Here is a 17084-nt window from a genome sequence, read left to right on the forward strand (position 1 = left end):
ACATACTTCTGTGGCCAGCGAAATGCTTTCTGCAGATTTCCAGGCTCAACCAGGGAAGCATGACAAAGTTTAACAGAGAAACCACCACTTGCACAAGCAAACTTTTGATTCTTTTTCCCATTCCATCCTTCACAACTGCATACTCACAGACCCCAGCCTTCTGCACATAGCATACAGCTAGGGTATTGCTCACACAATACTTCAAATTACGCTTACGACTTGACAAACACATTTTCTCCCAGAGGGCTGTACCCTAGGTTGGGGCTGTCAGATTTCTGTTTTTTCTTCTTCTACCAACTGAATTTTGTACTCCCTTCACATGCATTGCTGAACGTGACTCCAAATTAGGAAGCAGTAAGTATAGTTCCTCTCATTTTACAATCAAAGGAACTGAGAATAGGGAAGAGTCTTTCTGGCCTAAACCACACAGGTTCCAGCAGTCCCATGCTGTCTACCCAAACCCCATCTGCTTAACAACACTTGTGATGTTAAGTTGCATATTTGGTGAGTGTCTCTAAGAGCATTGATACTTTGGTTCACAAATCAATAAACACCAAGCAGACATCATTAAACAGAGCAACTCAGTAACTAACACCCTAACCACTGAGTAAGATACCTAACCTATCATCCCAGAGGTAGGAAAAGAACCCAGGAATCTTGGATGCCCCATTGTTCTGCTGTCCAGGCAATCATCTCTGATAATTGTGACATGCTGGTCCCTGTCAGGCCGTGTGTGTTCGTGCCAGAAACCCATGTATTACCTGCCCAATGCAGTGGTAAGTCAAGCACAACTGACCATTGCTGCCATCTAAGAACAACAGAGTTTGAGAAGAGATACTCTCAAGAGTCATTAGCATCTGCATAGTACCCTGAATGTGTAAAGCATCATGCAAACATTATGACATTATCAACTGATCTCAATAAATGCTGAACATTCACTGTCCCATCTGAGGGCACTAGGTACAGGTGCTTAAACACCGCTCAAGGAAGCAGATACCCAAAGCAGATTAAGCACTCAGCTGCAGGCAGCTACATTTTGTCCTAACTCTTGTGTTTACATCTGCATGTGCACAAGAGAAACAGTGTAACTCCACACAGTAAAACCTGTGGAGGATGTGTATACATCTTGTACAGGATTACTAATGGTGTGTTGCAAATACATCAAGAAGACGTCCCTTGACACACAGGCAGTGCTACCTGCATCCTGATTCGAACACAAGCTTTGCAGAGATCATGTTTTGTAACTCCAGGCTATGCTGCCATGTCTACTAGCAAGAGGCTTAGTGAACTAAGGTAACCCACAATTTGCTTAGGGCTTTGCAGAGGTTTAATTTGTCTTATTGCTAAGCTGCCATTTATGGATCTTGACAGATGTAAAAGAAATTGCTTAATGAGACAGCAATATTCAATTTAATTTGCTGCCATGTCTGTAAGGAATGCACCAGGAAATAAAAGCCTGCAGCCACATTCTGCAAAACAGACAACTTTCTGACCTAGAACAGAAATTCCCATGACAAAAAGTTGTTACTGCTGTCATTACAGTCTCTTGTGCCATACTCCTATTCCTATTAGCCACAGATGCTAATGAGAAATTTGTTTTGCTGTGAACTGAAAATGAGGAGTGACCCAGGATTTGCAGCAGCGTTTGACCATGGCAAACACCGTATGGCTTGCTGTCAACATTCACAGAAGTTTAAAAACATCAAGGTGGTGCTAAGTGCTATGTAAGAACTGCTTCAAAACAACAAGTCACAGATATGGCTCTGCTTCCTTCACCTTCTCTTCCACTCACACCCCACCTCCACTGGTGGGGTGCTAGGGTACCATCTTTTCCCTACATGGACTTTCTAGTGGACTTTCCTGCTAATGTATTAACACACACTACAGTCCTTCCCCTGGGTCACACAGGGGCTATCTCTCATACCTAGCCACTGATCTTAATGAAATTTGCTGGAACTTATTATCTTCGTGGGGTCTATGCTTTTGCCAGCTTGGCTTGCAATTGGCCAGCACTCGCAAAACTCAGTAAGGTAGGAAGGAGACACACATAAACTCACAGATTTCTACTGATTGGCCAAAGTAAGCATCATTCTCCTTAGGGGAGCAGATGTCAAGACAGGTCTTGGTAAAGTAAAGCCTGTTCCCAGTACTGCCTATTTATGGTAAGAACACAATCAGCCCACAGAGGCACTTCGTGCTCACTTCAATTACTGCACAAAGACTGTGACCGGGGTGAGGGTGGGCCACAGAGACAAAGGACTTAAAGAAAACAGACTTAAAAATCCTATTAAGCATCAATTTAAATTTAGAAGGACTCTTGCTATTTTTATCCAGTCTTGGCCCAGCAGTGTTCTGAAGGACCCTGGTTTTCAAGAGACACAAACTCAAAGGCATCTACAATATAAATGGCAGTAATAACTTAATCCCGCTTATGTGCAAGACAATTCTAACCATTTAGAGTCTAGCAAATGCTGGAAGGATCCAGCGGATGCCTCAAGGGAAGAAAAGTTGTTTGCTTTGGGTATCTGATCCAAAGAAATCTCTGAAGGCTACAAAGCACTTTTGCCCAGTTATTATCTCCTCCTGCCAGAACAAGCAGCATTTCAGCAAGTTTGATCATTTTCCCCTAGTCGACACGAAGCTTTGGAAACAAAAGCTCGGAACAATAGGTTTGGCACTTCCATATGACTGGGGAATGAGAAAATTAAAAAAGCCTCACCTTTAATTTGTGCAACAGAAAGTTCTCAAGACTGTGAATATTTATGCTCTGCCTCCCACCCCGTTTACTCATGGCATGTAGTGGTGGAAAGCTCTTAGGAAGGAGCAGTAATGGGATTTATGGAAAAATAACACAGCCAAATGAAGCTGGTCATACAGTAACTCTCATTCCAAATCCAGAAGATAACTAATCATGTTCATTTCACCTCTCTATCCAGTCAGGCTGTTTGATCAGAAAATCCCTCCCTCTGGAGAGGTGGGATGGGAGCCAAGGGTAGCGTACACAGAAATTGGTCAGTTAGTTGGGACAGGACTGAAAACTTTTCCATGAAGAACCCAGTCACCCAGAATTACAGAGCTCCAGAGGCTATGATTTAAAGCACACCCATAAATGGCTAAAAAAAGTAGCCAAGTAATTAAAGATCATGATCTAGAGTTTAAATTCTCCCTTGGCAAAGCTGCTACAGACTCTGAAGGCAATATTGTGACTCCTATATGACACACTCCTATATGTGGCTCTGTGCCGGGGAGAAGGACCCCCAGAGACCAAGAGGGTTTTACAGCTGCTTTATTGCAGTATGCTGATTTCATGTGTTACAGACCCCTTCCTGCACCACAGCACAGCAGCCACAAGCACCATGCACAGAGCTGCCCCAGTTGTCACAGCAGTAAACCCCAGAGCCCAGGGGGCTGCAGCATTCACAGCTGCTCCTGTGGGGAGAGAAAGGCTCCAGATAGCACTCTCCCAGAGAGGCACAGGGGTGCCTCAAGCTCAGTCTTTCTGTGGGAAAGACTTAGAGCAGCCCCTTCCCCAGCCTGGCTGTGTTGGGCTGGCACACTTACCAAGGCCATCCTTGGCCACGTCCCATCTTAGCTCATCCTGGAAGAAAATCACAGGGCCTTTGCTGGAGACATGGGAGGCACCATCCTGAATAGGATGCTCAGCACTCCTTTTAACCCCTACAGAGCAATATGAAGGTTTTAGGTGAGAGGATATGTAGCTCTGAAGGTCAGCAAAATTTGTACAGGTCGGCTTCTCAACACATAAGAAGCTCCGAAGGCCAAGCTTTTATTCAAGTCAACACAGAATTAAGAGCCTCTGAAGACCTCTGGCTTTTTGGCAAGGGCCTTTCCTCAGGGGAAAGGAGTAGGAAAGGCCTTTCAAGTTGTCCATGGCTGTCGTGGTTTGAGCCCAGCCTGTAACTCGGAACCATGCAGCTGCTCACTCACTCCCCCTGCTTCTTCCTCCCAGAGGGATGGGGAGGAAAATTGGAACAATGTAACTCCCACAAGTTGAGATAAGAGCAGTCCAGTAACTAAGGTATAATATAAAACCACTACTGCTACCACCAATAATAATAATGATAAGGGAAATAACAAGGGGAGAGGATACAATTGCTCACCACCTGCCAACCGATACCCAGCCCGACTCGAGCAGTGATCTGGGCCTTCTGGGTAACTCCGCCCGGTTTATATACTGGGCATGACGTGCCATGGTATGGAATACCCTTTTAGCTAGTTTGGGTTAGGTGTCCTGTCTCTGCTTCCTCCCAGCTTCCCCTCCTCCCTGGCAAAGCATGAGACTGAGAAAGTCCTTGGTCGGAGTAAATATTACTTAGCAACAATTGAAAACATCAGAGTTATCAGTGTTGTTCCCAGACTGAAAGTTAAAAAACACAGCACTGCACCAGCTACTAAGAAGGAGAAAAATGACTGCTATAGCTGAACCCAGGACAGTATCCACCCCTTATTCCATACCATTCATGTCATGCTCAGATCCCACATCTCTCAACACACCATCGCCCCTGTCCTATATATACGCATATATATACACCCACACACAAAGAGGAAGATATCATTCCCTAATCCATGGACCAATCCCTATAAAATTGCTGAATTCATCCAGTCCATGATGTCAGGCTCCATCTCTTGTAATAGTCTTTCAGGGCAGGAGGGACGGTGTGTAGTGTTGGGTTGTTGCCTGCTGATGACACCGCCAAACTCGTCTGGTCACTGCTGAGCTCATCTGGTTTCCTCAAAATTCATTCTTTGTGGGGGTGATGATTGGAGGGAAGTCAGGGTCAGTTGCTGGTGACCTGAAGATATCTAGCTGGTGGGCTATAAAAGTGTTATAGAGCAAGCAACAGCATACAATTGCGTTCATTGGCTGTTTTCCCCCAAAATTAAATCCCCTTGAGGTGCACATCGGACTTCCCCATCTTCCCGCATTATCCACCAAGTATACCCAGGTCCCTCAGCAAAAGCAACCTCACGAATGGGTTTGCCTTTACCTGAAGCAGGAATAATCCAGACTGTCTTCCCCAACAAATTCTTTATGTGCACCACAGGAACTTTATCCCCCTCTACAGTACATAAAAGTTCTGATTGGGCTGGGCCAGCCCTGTTGGCAGATCCCCTAGTGTTGACCAACCAGGTGGTTTTTGGTAAATGTGTATCCCAGTGTTTGAAAGTCCCACCACCCGTTGCTCTCAGTGTAGTTTTTAATAGCCCATTGTACCGTCCGATTTTCCCAGAGGCTGGTGCATGGTAGGGGATGTGATATACCCACTCAATGCCATGCTCTTTGGCCCAAGTGTCTATAAGGTTTTTCCGGAAATGAGTCCTATTGTCTGACTCAATTCTCTCTGGGGTGCCATGTCGCCACAAGACTTGTTTCTCGAAGCCCAGGATAGCGTTCTGGGCAGTCGCGTGGGGCACAGCGTATGTTTCCAGCCATCCGGTGGTTGCTTCCACCATGGTAAGCACATAGCGCTTGCCTTGGTGGGTTGGTGGGAGTGTGATATAGTCAATCTGCCAGGCCTCCCATACTTGTACTTCAGCCGTCGTCCTCCATACCAGAGAGGCTTTAATCGTTTGGCTTGCTCAATTGCAGCACGTTTCACATTCATGAATAACCTGGGCAATACTGTCCATTGTCAAGTCCACCCCTCAATCACGAGCCCATCTATATGTTGCGTCTCTGCCTGAGGTGTCATGGGCCCACCAGGCTAAAAATAATTCACCCTTATGTTGCCAATCTAAGTCCATCTGAGCCACTTCAATCTTAGCAGCTTTACCTACTTGCTGGTTGTTCTGGTGTTCCTCAGTGGCCCGACCCCTTCACTGCCAGGTTCTGCAACTCGGGCCGCGATATCTTGCCACAATGCAGCAGCCCAGATGGGTTTACTTCTGCGTTGCCAGTTGCTCTGCTTCCATTGCTGCAACCACCCCCACAGAGCATTTGCCACCATCCATGAGTCAGTATAAAGTACTGGCCATTTTTCTCGTTCAGCAATGTCCAAGGCCAGCTGGATGGCTTTCACCTCTGCAAACTGACTTGATTCACCCTCTCCTTCAGCAGTTTCTGCAACTTGTCACAGGGGACTCCACACAGCTGCCTTCCATCTCCGATGCTTTCCCACAATACAGCAGGACCCATCAGTAAAAAGGCATATTGCTTTTCACTCTCTGACAGTTCATTATATGGTGGGGCCTTTTCAGCACGCATCACCTCCTCTTCTGGTGACATCCCAAAATCTTTGCCCTCTGGCCAGTCCATGGTGACTTCTAGAATTCCTGGATGACTGGGATTTCCTGTTCGAGCTCGTTGTGTAATTAGTGCAGCCCGCTTACTCCGTTACTTACAACCCATCGGTTGCATGATGGGTAGCGGAGACCCTGCCTCTGAACATCCAGCCCAACACAGGCAACCGGGGTGCCAGGAGAAGCTGTGCTTCAGTTTCTGAAGCTGTGCTTCACTTCTGAAGCAGCTCGAACCCCTTCATAGGCTGCCAGTATCTCTTTTTCAGTGGGAGTATAGCTGGCCTCAGATTCTTTATATCCCTGGCTCCAAAAGCTGATGGGTTGACCTCGAGTCTCCCCTGGAGCTTTCTGCCAGAGTGACTTTGTTCAGGCAACAATGGTCAACTGTTAGTCTCCACTCTCCATTAGACTTTTGCACTGGCCATATGGGGCTATTAAAGGGTGAGCAGGTCCTGCTGATCACTCCTTGGCTCTCCAGTCTACGGATCAGCTTATGGATGGGAATCAAGGAGTCTCGGTTGGTGCGATATTGCCGCCGGTGCACTGTTGTGGTCGCAATTGGCACTTGTTGTTCTTCGACCTTCAACAACCCCACAACAGAAGGATCCTCTGAGAGACTGGGCAAGGTGGACAGCTACTTAGTTTCCTCTGTCTCCAAGGCAGCGATACCAAAAGCCCATCGATACCCTTTTGGGTCTTTGAAGTACCCTCTCCTGAGATAGTCTATGCCAAGGATGCATGGAGCCCCTGAACCAGTCACAATGGGGTGCTTTTGCCACTTCCTCCCAGTCAGACTGATTTCAGCCTCCAGTACAGTTAACTCTTGGGATCCTCCTGTCACTCTAGAAACATAAATGGGTTCCACCCCTTGATACCTTGATGGCATCAGGGTACGCTCTGCACCAGTATCTACTAGAGCCTTATACTTCTGTGGGACTGATGTGCCAGGCCATCTGATCCACACAGTCCAGTAAACCTGATTATCCCTCTCCTCCACCTGGCTGGAGGCAGGGCCCCTCTAATAGTGATCACAAGATTGTCCTCTTATGTCTTGTAGAAAGGGATTAGTATTCCTTATCACAGGAGCTGGAGTAAAATCAGCTCTTCCACTCCATCTGGGAAACTGCTCACCAGAGACTGGAGCAGCAGCTTTCATGGGAGGATCATCCTTGACCATTGTTCTCCTCTTCAGTTCATGCACTCGTTGCTCCAGAACTGAGGTAGGTTTTCCATCCCACTTTCTCATGTCTTCTCCGTGATCCCGCAGGTAAAACCATAGGGTGGCCCGTGGCGTGTACCTCCTATATTTTCTTTCTCGAGCAGTAGGGCACCTTCTGTTAATAGTTGAGACATGGGTTGGTACACGTGGGGAGCTGGATAGGTCGGATGAATCGTCTCTCAATTGTTTGAACTCCTGGGACAGTTTTTCCACAGCTGAAATGATGGAAGGGGTGAGATTGTCTTCGAAGTCTTGGAGTTGACGAATCAGTTCATCCACTGTTGGTGATGTTCCGTCATTCCAGGTCATTGATGCCAACGAGTGGGCATATGATGATGGTGCGTTCCATGTAAGCTTCCGACACATGGGTCGTGTACATTTGACTTCATCTGGATCTATGGATGTGTTCCTGGCATCCGGCCCACGATAGATCAGCTCTAGAATGGCTGATTCCCTCAGGGACTGGATGCCTTTCTCTATCGTGGTCCAGTTGGCTGAGCGACTCGTAATATCGTCTTTGTAGGGAAACCTTTCCTTCACAGCTGCCAGGAGCTGCCTCCAAAGGCTGAGGGCTCGTTTCTCTCTTGCAATCGCTTTGTCAATTCCTCCTTCCCTAGCAAATGATCCCAGCTGCTTGGCTTCCCTACCTTCCAGTTCGTGACTGTCGGCCCCATTGTCCCAGCATTGGAGCAACCAGGTGACAATGTGCTCCCCTGGAAGACGGCTGAAATCTTTCTGCATATTCTGCAGCTCGGTTGAGGTCCAGGGTCAAGAAGTCACCTCTTCTTCTTCTTCCTCTGATCCACGTAGTAGCAACTCTTGTTCAGATCCTGTTCCCTGTAGTAATTGCATTGGGACTTCATCTCTCTTCACTGCAGAGGTTGCTCTTTCTGCCTCTCGTTTGCTTTTGCTTACAGGGGCAACAGATATTGTCACAAATTGGCCATTTGGTTTAGCTGCAGTGTTTATCACTGTGGTTGGAGTGGCTGCAGTGTCTGCCACTAGGATTGGAGTGGCTGCAGCATCTGCGACTAGAGTTGGAGTGGCTGCAGTGTCTGTTGCCGGGGTTGGTGCAGCTGTTGTGCTTGGGGGTTGAGTAACACCAACAGCTGAATTGTCTGTTGCTGTCGGGGTTTGAGTAGCTGCTGTGCTTGTCACTGGGGTTGATGTAGCTGCGGTGCTTGGAGTAGCCGCATTGTCTGTTGCTGTCGGGGTTTGAGTAGCTGATGTGCTTGTCACTGGGGCTGGTGTAGCTGCTGTATTTGAAGTTGGAGTAGGTGCTGGATAGTGTTGAGCAGGGCTCTGTAGGCATAGGCCAAGCCCCAGCACAAGGCTCCCAGTCTTCACATCCCTGGATGCCACATTCTCATATATGACCTGGTCTCCAGTCACCTGGAAGGACAGACCAGGCACTCTCACTGCAGTAAAGTCAAGCCAGATTAACACCGGGCTGAAGAACAGCATTTGGCCTCTGGAAGCCTGTAAGATACCAGAGTTGTCCCTCTTTGGTATAACCAGGATGACAGCACACCTCGTTTAAGTGTTTTACTAGTTTTTCCGGATGTTGCACTTGTTCAGTGGTGAAGTTCCAAAGCACTGGAGGGGCCCACTGGCCTGGATACTTGCCCATACTATCATGACTGTCCAGCCTCAGGGAAAATCTCTTGGTGGTCCTCCTATATCGTTGTCTAACCCTAGACCAGATTTGAACCCGATACTGCTTAACTTTCGAGATCAGACGAAATAGGGTGTTCCCAGGGTGGGATGGCCGTGGGTAAAACACACTCCGTATGTTTGCCAACATGCTGATCCCCAGCACAATCAGCAGGCAGGTCTCAAGGGTATTCAAAGGCCATCCAAAACCTTCAGAACTCTCAAATGCTGTTGTAAATAGCCTGCTGGGGGAGTGGGGGGTGTAAGGGAATGCCTCCTTCGTAGGTTGACCCACGGAACCATGCAGCCGCTCGCTCACTGCCCCCCTTCCTCCTCTCCCCGCTCACGGAGGGATGGGGAGGAGAATTGGAAGGATGTAACTCCCACAAGTTGAGATAAGAGCAGTCCAGTAACTAAGGTATAATACAAAACCACTACTGCTACCACCAATAATAATAATGATAAGGGAAATAACAAGGGGAGAGGATACAATTGCTCACCACCTGCCAACCGATACCCAGCCCGACTCGAGCAGTGATCTGGGCCTTCCGGGTAACTCCGCCCGGTTTATATACTGGGCATGATGCGCCATGGTATGGAATACCCTTTTGGCTAGTTCGGGTCAGGTGTCCTGTCTCTGCTTCCTCCCGGCTTCCCCTCCTCCCTGGCAAAGCATGAGACTGAGAAAGTCCTTGGTCGGAGTAAATATTACTTAGCAACAACTAAAAACATCAGAGTTATCAGCGTTGTTCCCAGGCTGAAAGTTAAAAAACACAGCACTGCACCAGCTACTAAGAAGGAGAAAAATGACTGCTATAGCTGAACCCAGGACAATGGCTCAAGAGAACTAATCCATACACTACATGTCCTATACCCTAGCCTGGAGGTTAGACCCTTATTGCCCCTTTGGGTGAGAAGCAGGAAGGCTGGGACACTTACTGGCTCTAGCAGGACAAGTGGTGGTGCAGGACTCCTGTACAGATCTGTGGCACACTGAAGCACTGCAGTGCAGGTACACCTAGAAAGAATGAACACAGCCTGAAATCACCCAGCCAGCATCTGTAGGCAGTTGGTGGAACCTGGTCAGCAGCTAAGCACCCACACAACCTCACTCCCCCTACCCTGTCCCAGCTGGGTGAGAAGAGAATATTAAAAACAAAAGCAAGCAAAAACTTCTTTATCTCTTATCTTTCTCTCATTATCATCCCTTATCTTTATCAAGAGCTAAAGACAGTTTAAAAAGTGAAGGAGAGGGGAAATAACAAAACCAAAGCACAAGTGATGCAAAGGCAAATCACCCACTCCCCTCCCGTAAGCTGACTGATGCCTAGCCAGTCTGAGCAGCAGCTACCTTGGAAGGCAAAACCCTCCAGTGTTTATTGCCAAGAATGACATTATACAACATGGAATATCCATTTGGCCAATTGGGTCTGCAGTCCCAGCTGTGCTGCTTCCAACTTCTAGCCTACCCCATGCCTACTCACTTGGGGTTAAGTCGTATGAAGTTCACCATGCCTTGTACTGTTTGCACAGTGCTTCTGTGATCAATTAATACTCAAAACTGGTCCCAGCTGTACATAGCAGCGGCCACAGTGTAGTTGTGACAGAGACAGCAGAACCAGAAGAAAAAAAATCTAGACGCTGTACAAGCATTATTCAGCAATTCACACATTAGTGTTCTAGCTATCAACACTGTTTTAGCCACAAAGTCAAAAACCACAGCACCCTATAGGTTGCTATGAGTAAAGTTAACACCATTCCAGCCAGACCCAGTGCACCTGGCTACGGAAGAGAAAGCAGAAAGATTGCTTGGGCTTGCTTCACATACGGGCTCTGTGAAGCCTTGGAGCCCTCTGCTGCCTGGGCAGAGCAACTTCAATACCTTCAGCCTGCACCTTCTAACTCAGTCACATCTGGCGTTACAGCACTTCTGACACTTGGGACACGGCTGTCTAAGCACCACTACACTGTGACCACTATGTACGGCTGGGCCTAGTTTTGAGTATTAATCGATCGCAGGAGCACTGAGCTAACAGTGCAAGGCATGGTGAACTTCATATGACTTAAGTGCTCAGAAGCCCATGAGATTAAGAGCCCAGATGTTTCTCGGGTACCAAAAGCTATTTCCAAGTAATTTTGTCCAATAAGTTTAGTTTATAGAATATTGATTAGCATATCGATTAGAACACACACCCTAAGCTAGTTCAACAGATAAGCTTAGGCAGCAAGCTAGCCCTTGCTTAAGACCACCCACCCTTTCAGTCCCATTTTCTGACACACCTCTCCAGTGACGCATCTTAGCTCTACCACATTCATCTCAGAAAATTAAGAGTTTCTTGCATCAACCTCTCTCCTCCTGTTTCAGAAGGGGAATTTCTTAGTCTCTGGGCCCCTTCCTCCCAGGAAGGCCCAGAGTCTCATAGTTATGAAGTAGTTCTTATTGCTCACGTTACTGTCTTCAGTAGGAAGCTAGGCAGCCAGGACAGGATCTTACCAGCCCGGAGAGCATCTCTTGAGAAGTGGAGCCCACAAAGGTGAATGTGTAGAGGGTGAAACGCTGGTAATGAGAAGGGAACAGCAGTCCTGAGGCAAGACTCAGAGGCACCAGCTGTGTCTGATAGTTGTCCCCTGCATAAGGGCACCTAAGAAGCCAGCAGTAAAAAAAAGTGCAAGTCATTCGCCTGAGCCTATTTACTTGCAAAGCTATTATATTATTATATATTAAATTAAAATAATATATTAAATATAATATTAAACATAATTATTACATATTAAAGTCACTTACCCATCCACCAAAACAGGCCACTGCAGCTGTTGCTGGGGACTGACACTTGGCGTGGCCCAGCAGTGGTGCAGGACTAAAATCAGGCCTGGGTCTGTCCTCTGAAGGACCTTGACTTCTGCATAAACAGGGTCTCTCAGAGTCTTCACAACAGGATAATCACTGTCAGTATAGTAGGAAGTATAGCTTCCATCTGGGACAGAAGAAAACCAACAGCCATTTTAGAGCAGTAACAAACAGAAAGAGACAGCCTGAGAGCATCCTTTATAGCCATGTCAAGAAGTTCCCACTAAGGCAGGGAAGAAGCAGTGCTGGATTCACCCACCAAATACTCCCTTATTTCTCAGCAAAGACCAGAGATCTGCACCAGGAGGCTTGAGCATGTCCTGCAAACCTCTCACACCTGAGGCAACACGCAGCTCCAAGGACAGAGGACCCGGCTGGGACACAGCAGGGAGTGGTGGCAATGTGAAGACCTGAACACTCAAGGGAATGAAGCTCCCAATGGTGGAGTAACTACAGCGGACATGTAACCTGGTGGGACAGTAAAACCCCAAATGAAGCAGATAGGAGATATCAGTGACCTTTCTTTTCTTCAAGACAGCAAAGAAATAGCTGCTTTATTTAGTCATATCCCCAATCTTTCATCCCACACATCCTTTTAACACATGCTTGAAATTCTCTTCAGAGTTCAGATTTGAGTCTGTGGAGCATCACTGATCAGCACCAGCTTTATTCTCACCAATTAGGGACATACAAGTCCTTAGCCTACTCTAGCGCTCTGTTGTGAATTCAGAGCTTAAGACAAGTAGAAATTTCTCTAGTGACATTGAACACAACAGCACCCAGCAATACCAGTCCCAGGGTACTACCTGAAAGTGCCATCCCTAGTGACAGAGCCAAGGCTCCCAGTCTTCATATCCCTGGATGCCACCAACTCATTCTCATATATGACCTGGTCTCCAGTCACCTGGAAGGACAGACCAGGCACTGTCACCGCAGTAAAGTCAAGCCAGATTAACACCGGGCTGAAGAACAGCATTTGGCCTCTGGAAGCCTGCAAGATGCCCACCAAGTAGCTAATGCCACATCAGGTTGTTCCAGGTCTGCAAGCTCCTGCTATTCCAGCCTGGTGATAGCTGCAGCTCTTACCTGAAAAGTGGTGCCACAGGCAGAGAGTGGGAACTGGTACACAACAAACATATTGTTTTTCACAACAGGGACACAGCCAGTACTGTGTCCACTGGCCAGTTGCACAGAGTCCAGGATAACAGGTGGCAGGGTCACATCCCGAGAGACAGCAATGGAAAAATGGCCATCTGGTGTGCAATGAGCTGTCACTGGGGGAAAAGATATAACCAGTCTTGAGCTCAGGGAGAGAAGGGATGGAAAGGAGGCCCAAACATCACAGAAAGGACAAGGTCAGCAAGTCCTGCAGGTTCTCCTGCCTGTCACCCCCAAAGCAAGTGCTAAGTACAGCAAGACAAGCGTAACCAGCTCCAAGAGCAACATCGATTCTGGCCTAAACCACGTGTGTTGCAATACACATCAAAGAGCTGGATGCTTCAATAGGATGGAGTACTCTTCACAGCCAAAAACATAGCCCTAAGCCACCTGCAGAACTGGTACACAATAATCCTGGTCTGCCAGGGAAGTGAGGAATCCCAGTTTGCAGTTCCTCCAGGAGGAGGGGAGAACAGTTGCTCACACTTACCTGTGTTACCAAAGTAACAAGGCTTCACCCTGTCCCTAGGGTCATAGCAGCAGCCTCGCACTTCACAGTCTCCTTGGCTGACAGGCAAGGAAGCACACAGCAGCCGGTCTTGGCTGAGGACAGCAGAGCAGACGCTGCTGCTTGGAGCATCCAGGGCTGGAAGAAACAGCAGGAGTTTGTAGCTAAAGCTCAGGAGTGAGGGACAAAGTCACAGAGGACACTGGTGGAAGGTGTCCTGGTGGCTCAGCATACAAGCCAAGGGAAGTTAGGCTCGGATAAGAGTCAAATACATGGCCTGGAGCTGGCATGGAAGCCTGCTCAGAAGAGACCTGTATGCATGTACAGGAGATCAGACTGCATGGGATCTGTCAAGATAAAATGTTCTGGATCAGCTCTGGTAGCTAGGAAAATAGTTGTATCTAGTCTCTGGCTCAATCCCTGAGTTTGCAGGGACTTACACTCAGACTACGGCTAGGAAACACAAGGAACATTAACCTGCTAGCCCTGCAAAGGAGGCACAAATCCCCAGCAAGTTGATGGCTCCTGCGTCCAAATCCTCCTCCAGGGAGTCTTCTGCACAACAAGTCCCCTTTCCCCACCCACCGACTGACTAGGAATATCCATCTGAAAGGAAGGGCAGCCACTGCCGTAGAAACAAGCAGAGTCTCCCAAGGGGCTGCCAGAGTCTCACCAGGAAGGTCCACAGGGCACCTGAGCAGCTTCTCTTCACGAAGAACTTTTTGTCCAGCAGCATCAGTTTCTTCAAGCCCAACCAGCATGAGGTACTTGCCATCCTGCAGGAGAGCCACACCAGTCAGGACAGCCCCAGCAGCAGTAGTCATGGTGCCAGCAGAACTCCTGAGGTCACTTACCCATTCAAAGACATAACAGCCAGTATGGGAGACCATCACTGCCCTGGAGCCATCTGAAGTCCCAGATACCAGGAGCCCACACTTGGAATCGTTCTGCAAAGCATGTGCCTTCCCCTCAGCATCTAGGGAAAGAGGAGACAGTAGCAGGGGCTTCAGCATCTTACACTGAAGATAAGACTGTAGTGGACCCTGTTTTTCCATAGGAAACAAGTCCCTAGCCAGTATTAGGGTCTGGACCAGTGTAGGAGAGGATGGAAACTATTTGATTATTGCCAAAGAGAAGTAACTGCTTGGCTGGAGAAGAAAGAGTTAAAGAAGACACAAAGGACACTGTGTGATTAAGCAGAGCAACCCAGCTGGACAGGAGTAGGAGAACAGAAAGACAAGGAACTGGTTATTTTGGGACTATTTGTGAAACGACGAAGAACGTTGAAAAAAACAAAACTGTAAACCAGGAACTAAACATGATGTGCTAAAACTAGCTTGGTATAAAAGGTAGAGCAATAGGCTAAAAATATCTTTTACTAGAATGGTGTAAAAGCTAGAGCAATAGGCAATAAAGCGATTCGCTGCATGGAGATGCTCTGAGTCCGTGCCTTTCCTACGCCGCAAATGGCTGCCTGAATAGGAATGAATAGGAGGCTCACGGAGCCCGAACCGGTGGCGTAGCCTGACTGAACCAGGAGCTGCGGAAATTTTGATATTGTGCACCCATCACCGTTAAGCAGATGAGCAGTCGGGAACCAAGGGAGGGAAGTTATCCCGAGATCAGCAGCGCAGTCTGGAAGTAATGCACAGTCTGCTTGAAACTCAGCATTGGCCCGTATCGGGACCGCAACTTGTAACTTAGGACCTTAAAAAAGCTAGGCGTGTTTGGCAGGTTAATAAATGGTTAGAATGGTGGTGCCATAGTCAGGGGTTTGGCTATTTAGAACATGGGGCTCCATTTGGGCGGCCAGATCTACTGGAGGCTGGTGGAGCTGGTCTGACAAAGAAAGGGAAGAGCTGTTTTGGTAGGAGGCTTGCCAGGCTGGTCAGGAAAGCTTTATACTAGATGTGTTGGGGGAGGGCAGCATTGATCCATCCCAACACTCCTGCTCAGTTGCCAGCACCTGTAATAAGTGCTTGAAGCGATGTAGAGATGTTCCAGCTGCCCCAGCCATTGAGTCGGCTCCATTTGGAGCTCGGCTAAGGTGCCTCTATACAAACGCCCGTAGTATGGGGAACAAACAAGAGGAATTAGAGATGTGTGCAAGGCTATGGGAATATGATGTCATTGGTATCACAGAAACATGGTGGGATGGCTCCTATGACTGGAATGTCGGAATGGAAGGTTACAGGCTGTTTAGAAAAGCCAGGCCAGGCAGACAGGGAGGAGGCGTTGCTATCTATGTCAGTGATAGGCTAGAGAGTATGGAACTCTGTCTGGGGACGGGTGATGAGGTAACAGAGTGTTTGTGGGTCAGGATCAAAGGGAAAACAGCAATGGGGGACATTATGGTGGGGATCTGTTACAGGCCGCCTGATCAAGAGGACTCTGTGGATGAAGCGCTCTACAGACAGATAGGAGCAGCCTCACGCTCGCAGGCCCTGGTCCTCATCAGGGACTTCAACCATCCTGACATCTGTTGGAGGGACGGTACGGCCCGGCACAAGCAATCCAGGAGGTTCCTCGACTGTGTGGAAGACAACTTCCTCTTTCAAGCAGTAGAGGAGCCAACGAGGAGAGGTGCCATGCTTGACCTTGTGCTCACCAACAGGGAGGGACTGGTTGGAAATGTAACGCCCCAGGGCAGCCTTGGCTCTAGTGATCATGAGATGGTTGAGTTTGAGATCCTCAGGACGGTGAGAAGAGCGTGCAGCAAGCTCACTGCCCTGGACTTCAAGAGAGCAGACTTTTGCCTCTTCAGGAACCTCCTTAGTAAGGTTTCATGGGATACAGTCCTAGAGGGCAGGGGGGCCCAAGACTGCTGGTTGATACTCAAGGATCACCTGCTACGTGTTCAAGAGTGTTGCATCCCGACTAGAAGAAAGTGCAGCAGGAGGGCCAGGAGACCTCCATGGTTGGATAAGGAGCTGCTGAGGAAACTTAGAGGGAAAAAAGAAGCTTATAGAAGGTGGAAGCGAGGACAGGCGGCCTGGGAAGAATATAGGAACATTGCCCGAGAAGCTAGGGACCAGGTTAGGAAAGCTAAGGCCCAGCTAGAATTAAGTTTGGCAAGGGATGTAAAAGATAACAGGAAAGGATTCTATAGATACATAGCAAATAAAAGACAGAGTGCGCCCTCTCCGGAAGCTATCAGGAGAACTTGCTACCATGGATTTGGAGAAGGCTGAGGTTCTTAATGACTTCTTTGCCTCAGTCTTCACCAGCAAATGCTCTGACCACACAACCCAAGTCTTGGAAAGCAAATGCAGGGACTGTGAGAACGAAGACCTTAGGCCCACTGTAGGAGAGGATCAGGTTCGAGACCATGTTAAGAACCTGAACATGCACAAGTCCATGGGACCTGACGAAATCCATCCACGGGTCCTGAAGGAGCTGGTGAATGAAGTTGCTAAGCCACTGTCCATCATATTCGA

At 48.0% G+C, this 17084-nt stretch overlaps 2 protein-coding genes across 5 annotated transcripts in view; both read right to left on the reverse strand.

Annotated features, from left to right (window-relative positions):
* MARCHF8 (membrane associated ring-CH-type finger 8) overlaps positions 1 to 17084 on the reverse strand; it is a 149169-nt gene that overhangs the window by 61820 nt on the left and 70265 nt on the right. The window lies entirely within an intron of this gene.
* The window catches only part of LOC115608060 (zona pellucida sperm-binding protein 4-like), a 29719-nt gene that overhangs the window by 8261 nt on the left and 4374 nt on the right, over positions 1 to 17084 (reverse strand). The window contains exons 2-12 of the mRNA XM_030486196.1: positions 14502 to 14623; positions 14321 to 14423; positions 13630 to 13785; positions 13068 to 13255; positions 12788 to 12885; positions 12319 to 12449; positions 11919 to 12108; positions 11628 to 11775; positions 10073 to 10151; positions 3562 to 3678; positions 3294 to 3429 (exon numbers count right to left, since the gene is read on the reverse strand). Coding sequence (XP_030342056.1) covers positions 3294 to 3429; positions 3562 to 3678; positions 10073 to 10151; positions 11628 to 11775; positions 11919 to 12108; positions 12319 to 12449; positions 12788 to 12885; positions 13068 to 13255; positions 13630 to 13785; positions 14321 to 14423; positions 14502 to 14623 — 1468 coding nt within the window. The remainder of the gene's footprint in view (positions 1 to 3293; positions 3430 to 3561; positions 3679 to 10072; positions 10152 to 11627; positions 11776 to 11918; positions 12109 to 12318; positions 12450 to 12787; positions 12886 to 13067; positions 13256 to 13629; positions 13786 to 14320; positions 14424 to 14501; positions 14624 to 17084) is intronic.

Source organism: Strigops habroptila, chromosome 5 (genome assembly GCF_004027225.2).
Source record: "Strigops habroptila isolate Jane chromosome 5, bStrHab1.2.pri, whole genome shotgun sequence".
Classification (NCBI taxonomy): Eukaryota; Metazoa; Chordata; class Aves; order Psittaciformes; family Psittacidae; genus Strigops; species Strigops habroptila.